The sequence below is a fragment of the Alligator mississippiensis genome, chromosome 9, assembly GCF_030867095.1.
Source record: "Alligator mississippiensis isolate rAllMis1 chromosome 9, rAllMis1, whole genome shotgun sequence".
Lineage (NCBI taxonomy): Eukaryota > Metazoa > Chordata > Crocodylia > Alligatoridae > Alligator > Alligator mississippiensis.
Window position 1 is genome coordinate 79,437,632 of NC_081832.1, and position 19,146 is coordinate 79,456,777.

Consider the following 19,146-nt stretch of genomic DNA (forward strand, 5'->3'; position numbering starts at 1 on the left):
TATTCTGACGGGTGCATTTATTGAGCACAGCGATGGGCACTGCCAAGTCCCTGACAAAGACAAGCAGACTGACCCCAGCCATAGTGTCCCAATCAGTTAAAGGGTCAGAGCCTGTTATGACGGTGCCAAGTCTTTGCCAACTGGCAGGGGCAGTGCAGGACCTGAGCCCAGGGTGCAAGGGCAGGCTGAAGGGTCATGGGGTGCATGGCGGGGAGGGGCTGGGTGTGGGGGGCTTGGGGGCTGGCACAGCACAGCTCCAATCCCAGCGTGTGGGGCTGGGTGGAAGCAGTGCAGGGCCTGCAGGGGCGGGCATGGGCAGGGTCTGGGCAAGCAAAGCCAGGCGATGGCTGCATGCCCCCTGCTCCCCCCCATCCTGGGCACGGGGCCTGACCCAGGCTTTGTAGGGCCCATGTGAGAGGCAGGACTGAGGTAGCCTAAGTCTGACTGGGCACGCAGGGGTGGCATGGACCAGATCCAGGCATGCAGGGCCTGTGGTGGGAGGGCAGGGCCTGATCCCAGAGCATGCAGCTGGACTGAGGCTGCCTGGGGCCCCTCTGGGCACACAAAGCCTGCCGATGGCCACATGGGACCCGTTCCTGCATACAGGGTCCCATCCAGGCATGCAGGGCAGCACAGGGCCCAAGCCCCATGTGCAAGGCCAGGACAAGGCCGCATGGGCCTAACCGGGGCACCCAGGGCGGGCCAAGGTGGCAGAGGCATGCCCAGGGCGCACAGGGCTGAGCGGGTGCTGAGGCGGGTGTAATGTAGGCTGGGCCCAGGGGATGTGTGACCCAGCTGAGGCATGCCAGGCTGGCTCTGGCCATGGCAGCACCAGCCCCAGCCCCCAGCTGCGTGCTCCCTTCTGTCGCTGGGGAGGGGCCATGGCTGAAGCTGCTGGAGCATCCAAGTGGGTCGTGCCCGCGGGCCCCCCCCCCGCATCCACACACGCCCCCTGGGCCAGCACTGCCCCACTTGGAGCAGGGCCAACCGCCCAGCCTGCCCCGAGCCCCCGCTGCTCCCCTGGGGAGCCTGGTTGTGGTCCCGCCGCCCCCCGAGGCAAAGCCAGGGCCATCCCCCGCCCCGGCCCCCAGCGCGGCCGCAGTGAGCTGGTTCCACAAACTTTTATTCTCAAACTGTAACAAACAAGATAAGAAACGGCTGCGCCGGGGTGCAGCACGGAGCCCCTGCAGCCCCGGGAGGCCGGCAGGCGCCGTGGGCGAGAGGGGAGCCAGCCCCTCGCGCCCTGGCCGTGGCAGGCAGAGGTCGGGGGGGGCGAGGGGTCGCGCTGGTCCTGAGGAGCCCCCGGCAGCCGTGGGGAGCAGCCCGGTGGAGGGTGACAGTGGGGCACAGCGGCCACAGTCCTGGTCTCAGTCCCATGCTGATGCTGGCCTGGGCAGCGCGCTCTACACCGCCGTAGTCCTGCCAAACAAGGGCATCGAGACAGGGAGGTGCCAGGGCCCCGGCTCATATGTGTCCCTGCTGCTGAGCTCGGAGTCCGTCCAGCTGGGGAACATGCGCTGGGAGTGCTCCGCCGCCAGGTAGAGCTCGGGGCAGGTGTGGCCCTGGCCGGCGCCGCTGGGCAGGTGCAGGGAGGAGCCGTAGCTCGGGTCCAGGAAGAGGGGCTTGTAGCTGGGCAGCTGCTCCTGCTTCTCGGGGCGCTCGTGGCTCAGGAAGGGAGCATTGATCTTGCGGTACAGCCCCCGCGTGTCCATCAGCACCTCGCTGTAGGGCGGTGGCGGCTCTGCCATCAGCAGCGCCTCCTCGTAGCACGGCGGCTTGGACAGGTCCGACTCTGCAAGGCAAGTGGCAGGCGGTGCTCAGCGACCTGCAGGGGCCGTGCCCCCAGCCCCAGGGTCCCTACCTGGCCCCTCGCCCCTGCCCAGTACACACACACCATGCACGACCCCGTCCCTGCACCCACCCAAGCACACGGTGCAGCCCCATTGCCACCCTGGCCCGCCCAGGCCCTGTGAGCAGTGCTTCATGTCTCAGCAGTGCTGGAGAAGGTGCAGGGAAAGGCAGCCACAGCTGTCGGGGCAGGGGCAGCTGCCTGCTCCGGAGGGACTGCACCAGCTCCAGCTTTGCTGTGCGGGAAGGAGGTGAGGGCGGCCAGGGCAGAGGTCTAGACCAGCAGGACGGAGAGAGCAACACAAACAGGGACCTGCTGTTCTCCAGGGCCCAGAACACGAGGCCCTGTTAACGCGTGGGACACACTACTGCAGGACAGGGTGGAGGCAGAGCCCAGCCGAGCCAGAAGGGATGGAGACATTCGTGTCCATAGGTCTGTAATGGCTGTTGAGCAGAACGGTGGAGAGGTTCCCTCCGGCACCCCTGAAGCTGGGGGTGGTGCCAGGAAGGGGACTGGATAGAGGGTGGATTGCTCAGGGAAGGGCCTGGAGAATGGCAACACGGATGACTGGTGGCACAAAGGGGCTTTCACATGAGGAGAGATGATGAGACTAGGCTTGGACACTATGGAAAGGAGCCACTTGAGAGGGGGTGCAAGAAGGGCTTACGAAATACTAAGTAGTGAAGAGGAAGTCACCAGGGATTTGCTAGTGACTCTCGCTCAACACACAAGCGAGGGGTCACAGCATCAAACCAGTGGGCAGTAACCTTAAAACTACCGCCAGGCAGTTCTTTGGCACCAGCCTGTCATTCAAAGTTGAAACCGCTGCCACCAGATGGGGTGGGAGCTGAGAGGGCAGCCAGATCTGCAAAGGCCTTGGACACGTGCTTGGAGGAAAGGGGCGCAGCCACGGTGCAGGGGAGCGAGGGGCACGGCCTCTGCAACAGACCTGCCTGGGCCCTCCATGCTGGAGGCTGCAAGTGAGAGAGGAACAGAGGAACTCTGCTCAGACCCCGTCACCCCCCTCCAGCCTCCACTCTCTGCCCCCGTGTGACATGGGAAACTGGGCAAGACGGACCTGGGTCTGACCCGATCAAAGGCAGCTCTGATGCTCTTATCATTGAATGACAGAGGATGGGGGCTGGAAGGGAGCTCAGGAGTCACATCTGGTCCAGTGCCCTGCTCCAAGCAGGACCAGCCCCAGCCACATCATCCCAGCCAAGGCTTTGTCCAGCTGCCTCTTAAATACTGCCAAGGATGGAGGCTACACAACCTCTCTGGGTAGCCTGTTCCAGTGCTTCACCACCCTCCTCCTGAGAAAGTTTCTCCCAGTATCCAACCTCAGCTTGCCTTGCTGCAGCTTGAGCCCATTGCTCCTTGTCCTGCCATCTGCCCCCACTGAGACCAGCCCAGCTCCGTCCCCCTTGCCCCCCCCCCCCCCCTCCGGGAGGTGAAGGCTGCTGTCACCCCCCCCCTTCTCTTCTCCAGACTCAGTCAGCCCAGTCCTCTCAGCCTCTCCTCACCAGTCCTGTCCCCAGCCCTCTCACCACGTTTGTTGCCCTTCACTAGACTGTCTCCAACGTGTCCACATCCTCCCTGCAGTGGGGTGCACAGCTGGACACAGCACTCCAGATGTGGCCTCCCCAGTGCCGAACAGAGGGACGAATCTCTGCCCTGGATCTGCTGGCGACGCTCCAGCTCCAGCTCCAGCTCCAGCTCCACCCGGCTCAGAGCTCTCCCTCTATAGCCCCCCGGGGCAGGAGGGCCCGGCTGATACTCGCCTGCCTCCCTCCTGCAGCCGCTGCCAGAGGAAGCCAGCCCGGGCCGGCCCCCGGACAGCGGCTCCCCCCGCACCGCCAGGCCGGCGCTCGTCCTTACCGTGCCGGTAGCTCCAGGGCCGCGGGGGCGGCAGGTGCGGGTGCGCGTGGGGGTGCGGGTGCGCGTGGGGGTGCGGGTGCGCGTGGGGGTGCGGGTGCGCGTGCGGCGGGTGCGGCTCGAGGCGGAGGCGGTGGGGCGCGGGCAGGCCGGGGGGGCTGCCCGCGTAGCCCTCGTAGTGCAGGGGCTCCAGCTCCAGCGCGCGCAGGCTCTGCTCCCGCAGCCGGGCCTCCTGCCGCCGCCGCAGGCGCCGCCGCAGGTAGCTGCAGAAGCAGCAGAGCAGCACGATGAGGCCCCAGATGAGCCAGAAGCCGGCGAAGCAGGTGAGGAAGGTGTAGGTGCCCTGGGACATCACCATGGTGGCGGGCGCGGGCTCCTCCTCCGCGCTGCCCGGTGCCGGCCGCGGGCCCGCGCGCCGTGCCGCCCCCGCGCGCTCACGGGGCCCCCCCCGCGCTGCCGGCAGCCGTTGCCATGGCGCCCGCTGGCTGGCAGCACCGGGAGCGGGAGCGGGAGGGGGAGGCGCGGCGAGGGGGGGGCCGGTGCCGGCGCCGTCCAGCGCGGGGGGCCCCGGCCCAGCCCCTGCCCATGGCACCGGCGGCACCGGCTGCTCCTGCAACAGACAGAGGCGTGAGGGGGGCGCGCACGTCCCCATGGCAACGCCGGGCCCGGTCCTGCCTCGGCCCGTCCGCGGCACCCCGCCCGCGCCCGCGCCCGCGCCCGCACCCGCCTGGGCCCGCGCGGACCGGGCCGGGCCGGGCCGGGCTCCTGCAGCCGGCGGGGGCGGGGGTCGCTCCAGCCCCGCTGCCCCGGACGCCGGGCGCGCGCGGGGGACCAGCCGGGCGGGGCGATGGCGCGGGCGGGTGCGCGCGGCCCGAACCCGCCCCGACACGTGCGCGCGCCCCCCTCCCCCGCCTGCCGGCGGCGCGCACAGCCCCGGCGCGGCCTCGCGGGAGCGCGCCCCCCGCTCCCGGGTCCCGCGCGCCCCCCCCGAGCGCGCGGCGCGTTACCGCGGGGCCGGGATCGGGGCCGGGGCCGGGGTCGCCGCGGGCGCGGAGCCGCTGCCGCCGCCTTTGTCTCGCGGCGGCGCGTCCCCGCCCGCCCCGCCTCGCCCCGCCCGCCTCGGCCCGCGCCGCGCCGCCCCGCACCGCCCCGCCCCGCGCGGCAGGTGGAGCCGGATCGGGGCCGCGGGAGGGACCCGCGTCCGCCCCCCTCCCCCCGGGCCCGATCCGGCCTTGCAGGGGCCGCGCCGGGGTCGGGCTCCGCGGGGCTGCAGCAGGGGCCGGCGGCCCCGACCCGCCTCGCGCCGCGCCGCGCTCACCTCCCGCGCTGGGCGGCCGGGGCCGGGGCCGGGGCCGGGGCCGGGGCCGGGCTGGGCAGCCGCTGGGCCCGCAGCCGACGGGAGGGGGCGGCGGCAGCACATGGTGGGCGGGAGGAAGAGCCGTTTCCTCGGCAACAGCCCGCAGCATCCCGGGGCCGGGGCCGGGGCCGGGGCCGGGGCCGGACGCGAGTCGCAGCCCCGACGCCAGGGCCCCGCGCCTGCCCCGACGTGCCGGCTCCGTGGCAGGGCCCCGCACCGCTGCCGGCCACCGCTCCGGGTCCCGGGCGGCGGGGGACCCCGGCGCCGGCTCCCGCAGCGGGACCGCGGCCAATGCCGGGCCTTCCCGCGCCCACGGCTCCGGGCTGGACGCGGCCCCCGCCCCGCGATGCCGCCCTGGGGCCAGGTCTGCGCCCCGGGGCCGGAGCCCCGCAGCGACCGTGGTGCTGCCCCGCCTCGTGGCTGCAGGAGCCCCGCGGGGCGGCGCAGGGGCAGCAGGGAGGGGAGCCCAAACGCCTGCCCGCACTAGGCTGGTGCCAGCCAAGGGAGCAAGGTGCACGGGGTGAGGGGGGGCGAGGGGGTGACCAGCTTGGACACAGCAGAGACACTCGGAGCTGAGGGTAAAAAACATTTAAATAGTCCAACATCAGTGCAAGGCAAGCGCAGGACGCCCAGGGCCAGGCCGGGCAGCACGTGCCACGGGCAGGACAGGCATCCATGGAAGGGGCGAGCAGGTCCGCAGGGCCCTGTGCCCCAAGGCATGAGGGCAGCCAAGGACCCAGAGACAGCAGCAGCTGCCAGAGAAGCCTTTGGCACAGCTAGCCTTTGGCAGCAGCAAGTTCCTCAGGCCAGCACAGGCAGCAAGCTCAGCTTGCAGCCGCTGCCCAGGCACTGGCACTTCCCACCACATCCCTGGGGTGACACACTGCCCTGGGCCCAGTCCTCTGCCAGCCCAGGCTGGAGCAGCCCCATGCCTGCACCTGCCACAGCACAGCAGCATCCATTGCAGCTTCTGGGCTGGGGCAAGGGATGATTGCAGCTTCTGGGCTGGGGCAAGGGATGACCATGGCATCGAAGTGCCCAGCTCTATTGGCAAATGCTTTGGCATAGCAGCTTCCCAGACCTGAGGCCTGGGGGTGAATGTGCACAGAGATGCCCGTGCCCGCTGGGGCACTGCTGCATTGCTCCATGGGGGCCCCAGGCTGCAACTCACAGGCCCAAGGCAACACCCTGATGCATCCAGGCACCAGCAGCAGCAGGCAGAGCCAGCACAGTGAGGCTCCCGGGCAGAGCAGGTGCAGCAACACCTGCAGCCCACGGGGAAAGTTCAGAACGGGGCAGGCTCAACACACACAGACAGCTGCTGACATGGTTAAGCTGCCAGCGCCTCTGGACCACGTTCCTGGCCAGCTCCTGCAAGGCCTCCGAGTGCCCCAACAGCGGGGGGAAGCAGCCACAGCATGAGCCCTCCACGCTGCAGCCATGAGGCAGCCATGTCCCACGACGCGCTGGCCGCTGCATGGAGGCCCTGGGTCTAGGAACCCCAGGCAGGGAGCATGGCGCTGCCCGCAGCTGCATCTGCAGCCAGTGTGCAAACTGCGAACACCCCAGGCAGGGCAGCAGCTCCCCCGGGCAGCTCAGCCCACAGCACCGCCGGCGCCAGAGGGTCCCGAGGCCGGCGAACAGGCGGCCCTACAGCCGGGTGGGCTCTTCCTCGCTGTCGCTGCAGTTCCCACAGCAGGCCTGAAGGCAGGGGCAGTGGAGGGGGGAGGGAGAGAGGAGCACAGCAAGCAGAGGGTGAGCACGGTCACACAACACAGAGCCCACACAGCAGGGGAGGGGCAGCTAGGACAGCAGTGAGGCTGCAGCTCCAGGCACCTGGTGCCCCGCTGTGCCCCGCTCCAGGCCACCCGTGCTGTGCTCCAGAGAGGAGCAGGGCGGCAGCCGGGGTCTGTTGCAGGAACAGAGCATGGGCCTGGCCCTGGGACTGAGAGCCTGTGGGCAGCTGCCAGCCCCGTCTCACCTGGGGAATAAGAGCACAGGTGATCACTGAGCCTTTCACAGCTTATAAGCCCTGCCTGCTTCCCCTCTGCAGGGCACGGGGCCACGAAGGTGTCCTGCACGGGTGTCCCAGGGCAGGGCAACTGGCTCAGAGGGTGGGCAGCAGAGTCCCCAGCCCAGCGAGGCAGCGAGCGCAGGGTGCGGGGATTAGTGGCTCAAGGGGCAATTAAAGACACACAAGCGGCATCTGCTTGGCGGGGGCAGAAAGGGAACAAAGGACAAGGCTCCTCTTCCCCGGTCTCGCCATGTCGCAGGTGAGTCTAGGCCACCGGGCATTTCCCTGAGCGGAGCAGCCGAGATACTGCTCACCTCTGGAACGACAGAACGGGCGCGTCACCACAGCCCATGGAGGCGCCTGAGCAGGGCTCCGACCCAGGCTGCTCTGAGCTGGCACAAGCGGACAACAGCCTGAGGCATCCGTCTGCCCCCAGGAGCCCCTGGCCCTGCTCCAGGCCTGGCTGTGGGGTCTCAGGGCTGCCCGTCAGTGCCCTGAGCAGCTGACATTGCCCACGCAGGGGGCTGCCTCCCACCCTGCCAAGCTAGCTAGCTAGCTAGCTAGCTCCAACCCCCAGCACCTCCACCACACCCCACCCCACCCCACCCAGCTTCCAGGCCTGCTCTCTGCCACCCCACACCCCTGCTCCCAGGTCTTTCCCCGACTTGGGTCCTACCCATCTCTGTCCCCTCTGTGCCCACCTGCCCTTGCCTGGCACCAGTCACACTGCACTGCCAGTGCCAGCCCTGGGACTGCAGGCATCTCCTTGGCCTGCAAGGACTGACTCTTCCCGCCTGCCTCTCCCAGCACCCCCCAGCACAAAGAGGCCAACGCAGGAGGTGGGCCAGCCTGTCCTTTGGAGCCTGAGGACCCTGCCCCTCGCAGGGAGCCAAGGTCCTGAGTCCTGTGCAGAGCCTGGGGAGCAGCTGAGCCAGCGGGAAGCCTGGCTGCAACTCTCCTGGTGGGAGGCGGCTGTCTGGAAACGAAGTGACTGGTGGTGCAAGGGAGGGGGATCCTCACAGTGCAGGACCAGGCCTGTGAGTCTCTAGGCTCAGAGGTCCCTATGGCCTTTCCTCTGCAGATGAGGAGAGGGGCCTGCCCAGTGCACCCAGGGCAGTGCCAGCAGGAACCAGGGAAGCTCCACGCTGCAGCTGGAGCAAGGACCCAGGGAGGCAGGAGCAGAGAAGCAAGGGGGCTCCACCGCCTGCAACCTTTCATTCCCCAGGCACAAGGCCCAGCACCTGGCACCCAGCCCTAGCAAGGCAGCCTGCAGGGGCCCATCCCTCCAGCCCTGACGGGCCCTACAGATGCCTGCCCCCCAAGGGGGCTGTCCAGGGGCCAAGCCCTCCACCTGCAGTTGTGTGACCGGGGCTTTACACCGCTTCGCTGGCACCCCCTGGCATCTGACCCCCACCCTGCAAGCATTCAAGTACTACCTGTCTGCTAAAGAGACGCTGGAGCAGGCCCTTCTTGGGCTGCGGGGATGGCTGCCCCTTCCAGTCCAGGTCGGGGGGCACTGAGCCATCTGCGTTGAAGACATTTAGCTCCTGGAAACACTCTGTGTCGACCATCTAGGGGAAAGAGGTGGCAGCTGAGCAGCACCCACACCTGCCGCACAGCAAGGAGCTGGCCCTGCCAGCAGCTGCAGCGCCCCCATCCCTACCTCGTTCTGCCAGGGGATGGGTACGCTGCCTGTGGCAAACTTCTGGTAGAAGTCGTTGTCTATGGGCTCCAGCTCCACTCCCTTCACCGTGGAAAACTGCTCGATGTCCAGCACATCCTTGCAGTAGATGGCCTGGGGCTGTGGGGGAGCATGGGCCCAGGGTTAGCGTCAGGCCAGAGCAACACTTGGAGCTAGGGGAAGGGACCTGGGAAGGCGTGGAGGTCAGGTCCCCCCAGTCAAGTTGCCAGGGTCCCTGCCCCCTCAGGCCCCCCCCACACTGCCTGGGTGACACTCACGTCTGGCTTGAATGGAGGCTCCAGCATGCCCGCCTCCAGCCGCTTGAAGTTAAGGTGCCTGAAGAGAGGATGCTCCTTCACCTCCTGCGCTCCGTCGCCACGGCAGCCCAGCCGCTCCAGTGGATCCTTGCACAGGAGCTGCCATAGCACAGTGGGATCAGACCTGGGCTTGGGGCTCCTGGCACCATGCAGGGAAGGCAGTGCCTGCCCACCACTGAGCGCAGCTCCCAGCTCCCGCCCAGGGAGGGGCTGTGGCAGAAATGCCACCATCGGTGCCCCTCTCCAGAGATCTGTCTCCACCAGCCCGAGAGGCGGGTGTTGAATCCCTCAGGGCGGGGATCTCCCACCTGGTCTACATGACAAAAGCCTGGCGCCTGGGAGGCGGATGCTCTGGTCACCTGGGCAGGGGGGAAAGGCCCGGCCCTGCACGGGCCCAGGTAGCCAGGGATGCGGGGGAGATTGGTCGGCTTGTGGCCAGTATTGGCAGCTTCGATCAGACCGGGCTGCTGAGGTCAGAGAGGTTATTTAAGGGCTTGGTCCAAGAAGAAGTGGAGCCATTAGCCATGCGGTCATCCAGGTGAATCTGAGCCTGGCTCTCTCCTCATCACCGCATGCTCCAAGAGTGCCCTGCCTCCAGAGGAAACAACAACTACCTCTGGACGATGCAAGTGAGTAAGATACTAGAGATCCGATTAGATATTTAGCTTCAGTAACTCAGATGCGTGTTTAAACGGCTACCTCAGCCACCCTGGTTTGCTCTATGGATTCCTCTGATATTCCTCTAATATTTCTATGACACTGCTCTACCTTGTACCCTGTTTCTGCCCTACCCCCTGTAATCAATAAAGTTCTCCTTGTGACCGGTGTGGGAGACTTATTGAGGGGTGGGTCTAAATTATGCCAAGGAGGCCCCTTAGGTCTGTGGACTAAGGGAGGCTTCCCTAATCAGCCCCTGACTTGGGGAAGTGCCCCAAGTGCTGGTATTGGGTCTAGCACCCATTGGACGATCAGGCCTGCGTTCTCCAAGGTGCGCAGAGCCAGGAGTGAGTCCAGAGCCTTGGATGGTGGCAGCGGGACCCCCAGGCTAGCGGGTGTGCTCCAGGGAAGGGGTCGGCCGGACGGGAGGCACCCCAGGGAGGCACTCGGAGCCTGGACGGGGGTCGGGCGCAGGGAGGTGGGCGGCTCAACGCAGGAGCGCCCCCTACTGGCCCGCCACAGGGGCCATGCACCCTGATGTCCCCTCTTCTGCAGCTTGCTCTTGGGTGCCCGGGGGCAGTTGCTGCACACCAGGAACACACTGCAGCAGTGGCAGCTGCAGCACCAGGAAAGCGACCCCAGGGGCAGGGGGGACCATACCATGGTGCAGAGGGAGCGGGCACAGGGTGAGAACTTCTCCGAGTACTCCTCTGGCACCTCCTTCACCAGCCGCTCCACCTCCTCCCGCCGTATCTTCCTCTTGCGCTGCTGGAAGGGTGACTGCCCCTCGATCATCTCGTACACGAGGCAGCCCAGAGCCCACCAGTCCGGGCTGAACGTGTAGTGCTCATTCTTCACCACTTCGGGAGCTGAGGGGGACACGGGACAGTGAGAGAGGGCAGCAGCAGCCTCCCCACACAGGCGCCAGGCCAGGCCAGGGAAGAGCTCACTCCCACTTGGCTCCCTCCCCAGTCCCCTCCCGGCAGCAGTGCAGGGCAGGGGGGAAGAGGGGGCTGGCAGGCTCTGTAGCACACAGCCCGAGCAGTACAGTCCAAAGGCCACAGCCCAGCAGCCCTGGGCACATCCTGGAGCACCCCTGGGAGAGGGCCGGGCTGGTGCCGTCAAGGAAACGCTCGCAGTCCTGGCAGAAGAAGAGAGCAAGAGATGCCCCAGCTGTGCAAAGACAAGCAGAGCATCGCTGCAGCCCCGGGGGCTCCTGCACGTGCAGTGCTGGAGAGGGCAGGGAAGGGCTGGCACGAAGCCTGTGCCAGCCAGGGCTCTGCTGGCATCCAGGCACCACTACGGGGACAGGGCTCCACACCTGCCACGCTCCAGGGTGAGCACCGGCTCAGGTTGCACCAAGATGACCCATTGAACAGGAGAGCAGTGCGGAGGGAAAGGAACCCTGGGGGGGGTCACAGTTGTAGGAGTAGACGCTGCACAGCCGTGCAGAGCAGACCCAGCAGCTTGTGCCTGTGGCCAGCACTCACCCATGTAGCCCACAGTGCCCACACGACCCTTGATCGTCTGCCCTTCAGGCACATGCACTGCCAGGCCCAGATCTGAGATGCGGATGTGTCCTGTGGGGGAATGATGGTGTCAGGGCCCAACTGGGTCCAGCAGCAGCACAAGCCCCCGCTGCCCTGCACCCCTGTCTTACCGTGGTCATCCAGCAGGATGTTTTCTGGCTTCAGATCCCTGGAGAGGAAAGAGGATGGCGCTAGCAATGGCTCCTGTCTGTCCAGCACCAGGGACTGCCCCAGGGAGGTGCCAGGGCCTTCCCACCTATGGCAGCCTGGTATCACGCGGGGAGCAGGGACGTGGCCCCACTGAACTGCAGGAAGGCTGCCCCGGTGTTGGTGACAGCTGGGGCAGGGAGGGCCTCCCTGCTTGGACTCTTGGCAGGGAAGCGGCCAGCCCCCCAGCTGCAGCCCTCTCCTTCCCACACCGAGCCCTTCCTGCTCTACCTGCTGCAACCAGCGCGACGCCTATGGGGCAAGCAGGACCAGCGGGGCTGGCTAGAACCACATGCAGTAGGGCCCCCTCAGACCCTTCCTGACACCCCCAAACCCCAGGTTCCCAGGTGTGGAGGGAACACCCGGCCCTCACCGGTACACGATGCGCTCATGGTGCAGGTCAGCCAGGCCACAGCAGATCTCGGCAGCGTAGAAGGCAGCACGGGGCTCGGCGAAGCCAGCCTCACCCATGTGGTAGATGTGGAACTTGAGGTCACCCCCATTCATGAGTGTAAGCACCAAGCACAACGCATCCTTCGTCTCGTAGGCGTAGGCCAGGCTCACCTGTGCACAGCACCAGGACCGTTAGGGCACCAATGCCTGCAGCCCCCAGCACCTGCCCCCACCCCAGCACCAGATGTGGGAGCATCTCCTGGAGCAGAGCTGCACCTGCCTGAGCATCCCAGCTGCTCCTAACATCCAGGCTCGGCCTGGCTAGAAGGTGCTGGGCAGAGGAGCCGCTCCCCTGCACAGCCCCGGGTGCCTGACAGCAGGTTCCACCCCCCAAAACTGGCCATGGCACCGCCAGGAGCCAGGAAGAGGGTGGTGCAGGAGTGGCACCCCCAATACCCCCCCCACACCCCTCTGCCAGCTGAAGCCAGGCCTGAAGACTGCTGCCTGCCAGGGAGACAGCAGTGCTCCTGGCTGCCCAGGGGGGCAGGGGCTGCCGCGGCACAGAGGGAGCCACTCCCGGGTACTTACTACAAACCTACTGTTCACTCGCTCCAGGATCTGCTTCTCATTCAAGGCCATGGCTTCCCCCTTCCGCTTCTTGATGCGCTTCTTCTCCAGCTTTTTGCAGGCATACATCTTCCCCGTGGCCCGTACCTGGCAGGCGCACACCTGGGGGCATGGGGCAGACAGGCCTAGGGTCAGCTGGTGGCACGAGGGCGGACAGGCAGCACTGGTGTGGTCACTGCCCCTTCCCCATGCCCTCCCCAACCTGCATGTGGCAGAGCCAGGCCTAGACTCCATCCCGGGGCCCTGGCAAGGCAGCACAGTCAAAGTCCCAAGGGCCAGCAGAACCAGTCCCCACTCTGGTCCCAGCTACCACCCACCCCACAGCTGCAGAGGGTCCTTCCTGCCAGCTTGGTGGGAGAGGCTGAGGTACGAGCCCAAACCTCTCCCCACATGGGGATGGGGAATATGCCAAAGGCCCAAAGGTCTGGTCTCCCCAGGCCACGGCGGGTGCCTGCCCCATCGCCAGAGGGGCTCTCGGTTCTGGAGGGCAGCCGGGCACTGCACACTGGACCCAAACTCAACGGGAGCGGCAGTTCCCAGCAGGACAGTTTCAGCTTGTCCCCCCAACAACGTGCTGCCGACCGCTCACCTCACCAAAGCCGCCCTTGCCCAGCACGCGGTACTGCCGGAAGGTGTTTTTGGTCACGGGCTGTCTGCAAGGGAAGGAAGGAGCCTGGACTGAGCCGGAGCTGTACGACAGCTGCCCCAACTGCCGCCACCTCTGGGCCAGCCACCACAGTGGGCTGCCCAAGCCATGACATCTGCAGCCCTTGTCTCACGGCACAGACTGGCACATCCGGGGCCCCAGGGGCGGAGGCCAGGATGGAAGGCAGGACAGCTGCGCCCCCGAGGGGGAAGCAGAGCAGCCAAGTTACCTTTCCATCCATTTCCACTGCAGGAAGCGGCTGAAGTACAAGCTATCAAGGTAGTCGGCGAAGGGAGCCACGCTCAGGTAGTCGTGGATGAGCCTGGGGGGGGCCAGGGGTCAGCACTGCAGCACTGGCCTTGGGGACAGTGCCCATGCGCCCACCCAGCCAGGCAGCCCCATATGCCCCTTCCTCCCAGGCCAGCCCACACCACAGCAAAGTCCCACAGGAGTAGGGCGCTGGGTGGGCATCTCAGATATGCACCCACCACCCGCCCGTGACTGTTGCAAATGGCCCTGGGCAGCTGGCAGAACCCAGCCGTGTGCCTGGACTTGCACTGCAGCACCTCGCCACACGCGGCCCCAACTCTGCCCATTGCCACAGCTCCAATTGTGCCAGGTGCGGCGCTGCAGGCCTGCCCAGCTCACCAGCTTCCTCCACATTGCTGGCCACACCTGTCCCAGGGGAGCTCCCCCACCCCCCTGCCAGGCCAGCCCAGCCCAGCCCAGCTCTACTGGCTTACCTGGTGGACTCCTTGAAGAGCTCCTTAGAGGACTCCTGCTCCAGCCTCTTGCAGCATGCACCCGCCAGCTGCGCGGGGATCTCGGCCACATGATCTGTGCTCTGTGGGCAGGAGATGCCGAGTCAGACATGGGAAGCAGAGCCCCAGCACCTTGCCCGGGCCCATACATCCCAGGCTGGGGGGCACAGAACAATGCAGGTGTCCATGACCAGCCCACCCCGTGCTACTGGCTCACCTCAGGGCTCAGGAAGCTCTCGATAAGGCGCTGCCCACACTCCCTGCGCTTCTCGTCGGGCGTCACCTCGTACTCAGCCTGTAAGGGCAGAAGGGGATCAAGATGCCTGCAGGAGGGCAGCAGCCACACCGCTCCCCCCAGCCCAGCATCACAGCACAGAGTTGCTCTGGCCCTGCACCCTGGGCTCTGGCACCTCCCTTCACTAGGCACAGCCCCATGCTTCAGGAGCCGTGGGTCACAGCCCCCCCTGCCCCGAACACGCTGCAGCAGATGGCAAGGAGGATGGACAGCAGCCACAGCCCTCCCAACCCAGCCCAGCCCAGCCCCAAGCAGCAGGTGGAGCCAGTACCGATGGCCCAGGCCCTGGCCTCAGCCCCAGCCCCAGCCCCGCTCTTACCACAGCATCCAGGAACCTGACACAGCGTGACAGCTCGGGCCGTGTCTCGCAAAAATGCCGGAACAGTGCACGCCCGATGGGCTGCTTCTCACACAGGTTGTGGTAGTCCCGCTCTGCAGAGGAGAGAGAGTCAGAGCCGACCCAACACGAGCTGCGCAAGACAGACAGGGCCCAGGGCAACTGTCCTGGCTTCGCCTGGGCACAGACTATGACTCCCAGCTCACCAGCTTGCAGAGAACAAGGGCGGGGAGCCGGGAACACCCGGAGTGCAGTGCTCCAACTGACTCGTGCTCCCTCCCCACACAGGCTGCACCCCACCCTGCAGACGTTAACCCGCTTTGCCCGCAAGGGATCTGCCCTTGGGTCCAGCAAAGTCCTGGGGCCTGGCCAGAGCTGGTGGCTGGGCAAATCCAGCCTCCTGCAGCAAGGGCGGTTTCCCAGGCCACAGACTGCTCTGGGGACTCCGCACCCGCTCAGAGGAGGGGGCTGCCCGGACTGGCGCCTGGTCTCTGCAGGCCACGATGCCGCCCTGGCCGCCCCAGAAGCACAGGCCGGGGAGTCAGCACTGCACTGCCCCCATCGTACCCAGTCTGTGCCTGCATTGCCAGCCCCCAGGCCCCACCCCCACGGATGTCCTCATCACAGCACCAGCCACGGTTATCAGGACGGCTGCCTGCTTCCTGCACTGCTCTGCTGAGCCGCTGCTGAGCCTAGGGCATTTGTGGGACCATTTAGGCACCCCCCCCAGTGCACACCAACCCCCTCCTGGGCGGGAGGGGGGCAAGACCATGCCAGACCTACAAGGATGTGGACACGTGACCCGGCCGCAGCAGCCACCGCGCTGGTGTCTCCACCTGCCCTGGGTCACGGCAAACGCTGGCTGCTGCCTGCACAGGAAAGCCCTCCCCGAGGGTGGAGCCAGGGGCATGACAGCCTTGCTGCAATCAGCTCTGCCACAGAGGCCAGGGCTGGGTGCACCCCCCGCCCGTGCAGCAGCAGCTCCTGAGGAAGCTGCGGTTTCCTGAGCAATGCATGAGTTCAGAGGCACAGCTGGGGCGTGTGGAGATGCCCCACAGGCAGGCAGCACGTTCCCTGCCTACCAGGAAGTGAGCTCAGGTCGAGGGGGAAGGGGCCAGGCCGCACGGGGGCTCGAGTCTGCAGGGGTACCGGCTCAGGGAGGCAGGGAATGGCAGCATCCTAAGGGGCTGGAGGCTCAGCAGAAAGATCTGGGCATGCTGGGCCCCATGACGCCCACAGCCCCGGTTCCACGCATCCCCACGGCACTGCCAGGCAGCAACCGTACCAAGGGCTGCACAACCCAAGCTGCCTCCCACGTCAAAGCATCCCCCAGGGTCCTGGCGCTGACCGTGGTGCTCAGCTGCTCTGCTGCAGTTTAGCTATGGTCAGAAGTGGCCTCAGCCTGGTGCCAGGGAACAGGCAGGGCCTGGAGCAGGAGCAGGGACCCCAGGGCAACGAGCTGCATCTGGAGCCTCCTCTTTGCCCGTGGGCCCTGGCAGGGCGTGCATGTCTCTGGGGGAGCTCCGCAGCCCAGGGGACCCTGGGGAGCAATGCTGGGGTTCCCTGGAAGCCAACCCACACCTATGCCCCCAGCCCCGGTGCTGGTGAGGATGCTGCACACCAGGTGCTCCGTGTCGCAGCACGACAGAGCCCTTCCACCTTCCTGCGACAGCAGACACGGCGCTGCCAGGTCGTGGCGCTGCGTGTGCAGAACAGGGGCTGCCCAGCACGCTGCGCACCCGGCAGAGCCGCGTCTCACCGAGGGTCTGCCGGAGCTCCTCGCACAGGCCGATGTGGGGAAACTGCAGCATCTGGCGCCATTTCTTGCTCTTGCCCTTCCGGCTGCCACCGCCACCTGCAGGGGATGCAGCATGGGCGTCACCAGCTGCCCGGGTTGAGACCTAGGGCGAAGGCAGCAGGCGGCATTGCTCTGCCCGTGCGCACACGCCAGCCCGCGGGCAGCCAGGGGTGCTTGGCACCACGAGCCGGCAGGACACGGCACCCCATCCTGCAACCTGTCTCTGGCTGGCAGGAGACCCCAGGACCCGCCATGTGGGCACATGGACAGTGCCGGGCAGGGACAGGCAGGCCTCGCCTGCCAGCGGGAGCCCCAGCAGCACCGAGGCCTCCCACCCGCCCCGCCACAGGGACAGGGACAGGGACCGGGACCGGGACCGGCGCAGGGAGGGGGCCAAGGGCCGCAGAGGACGCTCGAGCGCCCAGCCCTGGGGGCACCTCTGCTCCTGCCACCCACAGGCGCCCCCAGCCGCAGAACTCGCCGCCCCCGCGCGTCTCCTGCAGCCAGGCGCCCTCGAGAGCGGCAGCGGCAGGGGCGGCGGGAGACAGGAACTCCTGCTCCCGGCTCAGCTCGTGCTGACTCACCACGGCCCCGGGCAAGCCTCTCGCTCCGCGCTTCCTTCCTCCCTCCTCCCCGCGGGCAGCCAGCCTCTACCAGGAAGCCGGGACGCGAGCGCCCAGCGGCACCCGCCTGCCGCCAGCTCGGCCCCCGCGCCGGAGGTGCCGGACGCCTGCCACGTCACCGCGGCCCCGCGCAGACCGCCCTGCTGCCCGCCCGCCCGGGCGCGGCGCGGCGCGGCGCAGCACTGCACGGGGGGCTCGTGCGGGGCGCAGCGCTGGGGCCGCGGTGCCCGCCCTGCGCCTGCCAGGCACGAGGCGGCACGTGGCGGGCGCAGCCCAGCCCGGCCCCGCCCACGCCACGATTGTACAAGCCAGGAAGGAAGTGACTCAAGACCCGGCCGCGAGCAGCCCCCCTCTGCCGGCGGCAGCCCCGCGCGGGGCGGGGCGGGGCGGGGCGGGGCGGGGGTCTCGCTCGCCCCCCGGCCGAGCGCGGGACGCGCCCCCTGGCTGCCGCCAGCGCTGAGCAGGGGCGGCGGCGGCGGCGGCGGCGGGCGGCGGGTGCGGGGCTCCGGGCCGGCGGCCGCCCCGGCGCTGGCGGATGCTTGTGGCGGGGCGGGGCGGGGCGGGGCGGGGGCCGGTGGAGAAGCCGCTCCCCTGCCGCCCGGGGACGCGCGCCCGCCCGCCCGCCCGCCCGCCCGGCCCCACCTACCCTCGCGGGCCTTGAGCAGCACGGTGTTGGCCACGATGTTCTCGAGCTCCATGGGCCCCGCCTCGGCGCGCCCGGCCCGGCCCGGCCCCGCCCGCCAATGCCCGCGCCTCCCGCGCCGCCCGCCCATTGGCCCGCCCCGCCCCCTCGCCCCGCCCCCGCCGCGCGCTGCCGCCATTGGCCCCGGGCCGAGGCCGGGCGGGGGGGCGGGGCCGCGGGCGCGTCGCCGGGCTCCCATTGGTCCGGCCGCTCGGGAAGGGTCGGCGGCGCCGCCGAGGGGGGACCGCCCTGCGTGTCAACGTCATCGCGGGGCTCGCGCGGATTGGGCGGGCCCGCGCCACGCCCCCAGGCGCCAGTTTGGAGGAGCGGCTGTCACTCTGATCGCGCTGGGCTGTGATTGGGCGGGAGTGCGAGGGGGCGGGGCCTCGAGCCCCGGTCACACCTATATTAGCGGCCCCAGGAGGGCAGGTGCCGGGCGTGCCCGTGGCCGTCCGTGCCTTTCCTAGTCCCGCTGCCCCGGGGTATGTTACTAGGGCGGGTGGAGTCAGCCTGGCTCCACCCCTCCCGCTAGCAGGGCACGTGTGCACACGCTCGTGTGTGCTGTAATGAGTGCCGAGCTGCACAGGCCGGCCGCAGCCCGGTACGGAAGTGTTGGGGACGGTCTTTCCAAGGCTGATCGCCCCCCGGCTGCTGGTGCCCTGCTCTGCTCGGCCGCCCGCTGCCGCCGCCCGGCTCCGAACGTGCCCGGCCCGGGCAAGGGAGGGAGCCCCCCAGCAGGGCCAGCCCTGCCCCGGCAGCCTGGCGCCCTGCGCTCCATGAGGCAGCCGTGGGAAGAAGAGGTGCAGCTGGGCGCGTCCCGCTGAGCTGAGCCAGCCCCAGCGCCTCCCACCCCTTCCCCGCGGGCCCCAGGGCTCCCCCCTCGCCTGCGGCTTCCCGGGACCCTGCCGCCTTCCCCCCTCTGCACCCCGCCGCGGGCCGGCCCAGCTCCACTGTTCTGTGCTGTGGCTCCAGCAAGGCCCAGGCCAGCCCGTAACCACAAAATGCCTGCCAGCCTCCGTGTCGCAAGGTTTTTATTTGGTTAAATCCAAGCAACCAGCTGCGCATTTGATAGCGGTGGGGAGAAGAAGGAGCAGAGGGCAGCAGAAGGGCAACAAGAAGGGGAGCGGGTAGGAAAGTCTGTGGGCGTGTTCGTGCCTATGAGGTTTTACAAAACTGAAAAGTAGGTACGTCAGTGGTCTGTAGCAGTGGCCTGTGGGAGCAGCCGGGAGCAGTAAAAAGCCGCATGTGCATGGAGCAGAACGGCTCCGGGCTGTTGAACCGAAAGACCTGAACGAACTATGCCCTAAAGGTCCCGGCACAGCCCTGAAGGCCTGCTCCGTGCAGCAAGGAGTATGTGCACGTTTCATGGCCCACAAGCCTGTGCCACCTGCTAAAGAAACCTCCGCGAGCGAAGGAAAAGCTCCTGTCTCTCGAGCGCTCGTGCTCTCAGCCACCTGCGTCTCCAATCCAAGGGTCTGGGGTAACAGGCCACCGCCCC

At 67.9% G+C, this 19,146-nt stretch overlaps 2 protein-coding genes across 5 annotated transcripts; both read right to left on the reverse strand.

Annotated features, from left to right (window-relative positions):
* Window positions 1-1,106: 1,106 nt before the first annotated feature.
* Window positions 1,107-5,100, reverse strand: PRR7 (proline rich 7, synaptic). 3 transcript variants are annotated; one of them, XM_059713014.1, is made up of 3 exons: window positions 5,043-5,100; window positions 3,728-4,334; window positions 1,107-1,792 (listed from the first exon to the last, which is right to left on the reverse strand). In XM_059713014.1, exons 2-3 carry the CDS (start codon window positions 4,080-4,082, stop codon window positions 1,404-1,406), a joined length of 744 nt encoding a protein of 247 aa, XP_059568997.1. In that variant the 5' UTR covers window positions 4,083-4,334; window positions 5,043-5,100; the 3' UTR covers window positions 1,107-1,403. The 3 variants fall into 3 exon arrangements, with proteins under 3 accessions (XP_059568997.1, XP_059568999.1, XP_059568998.1); XM_059713016.1 differs by lacking the exon at window positions 5,043-5,100 and adding an exon at window positions 4,732-4,826; XM_059713015.1 differs by lacking the exon at window positions 5,043-5,100 and adding an exon at window positions 4,448-4,577.
* Window positions 5,101-5,654: 554 nt separating this feature from the next.
* GRK6 (G protein-coupled receptor kinase 6) lies at window positions 5,655-17,710 on the reverse strand. Of its 2 annotated transcripts, none has more exons than XM_059713012.1 (16): window positions 17,613-17,710; window positions 16,305-16,400; window positions 14,528-14,640; window positions 14,131-14,208; window positions 13,896-13,996; window positions 13,382-13,474; window positions 13,096-13,159; window positions 12,468-12,608; window positions 11,860-12,050; window positions 11,411-11,448; window positions 11,241-11,330; window positions 10,411-10,619; window positions 9,055-9,192; window positions 8,759-8,896; window positions 8,532-8,666; window positions 5,655-6,782 (listed from the first exon to the last, which is right to left on the reverse strand). In XM_059713012.1, the coding sequence occupies exons 1-16, from the start codon at window positions 17,662-17,664 to the stop codon at window positions 6,732-6,734; spliced, it is 1,728 nt and encodes a 575-aa protein (XP_059568995.1). In that variant the 5' UTR covers window positions 17,665-17,710; the 3' UTR covers window positions 5,655-6,731. The 2 variants fall into 2 exon arrangements, with proteins under 2 accessions (XP_059568995.1, XP_059568996.1); XM_059713013.1 differs by lacking the exon at window positions 5,655-6,782 and adding an exon at window positions 6,789-7,411.
* Between the last annotated feature and the right edge of the window lie 1,436 nt (window positions 17,711-19,146).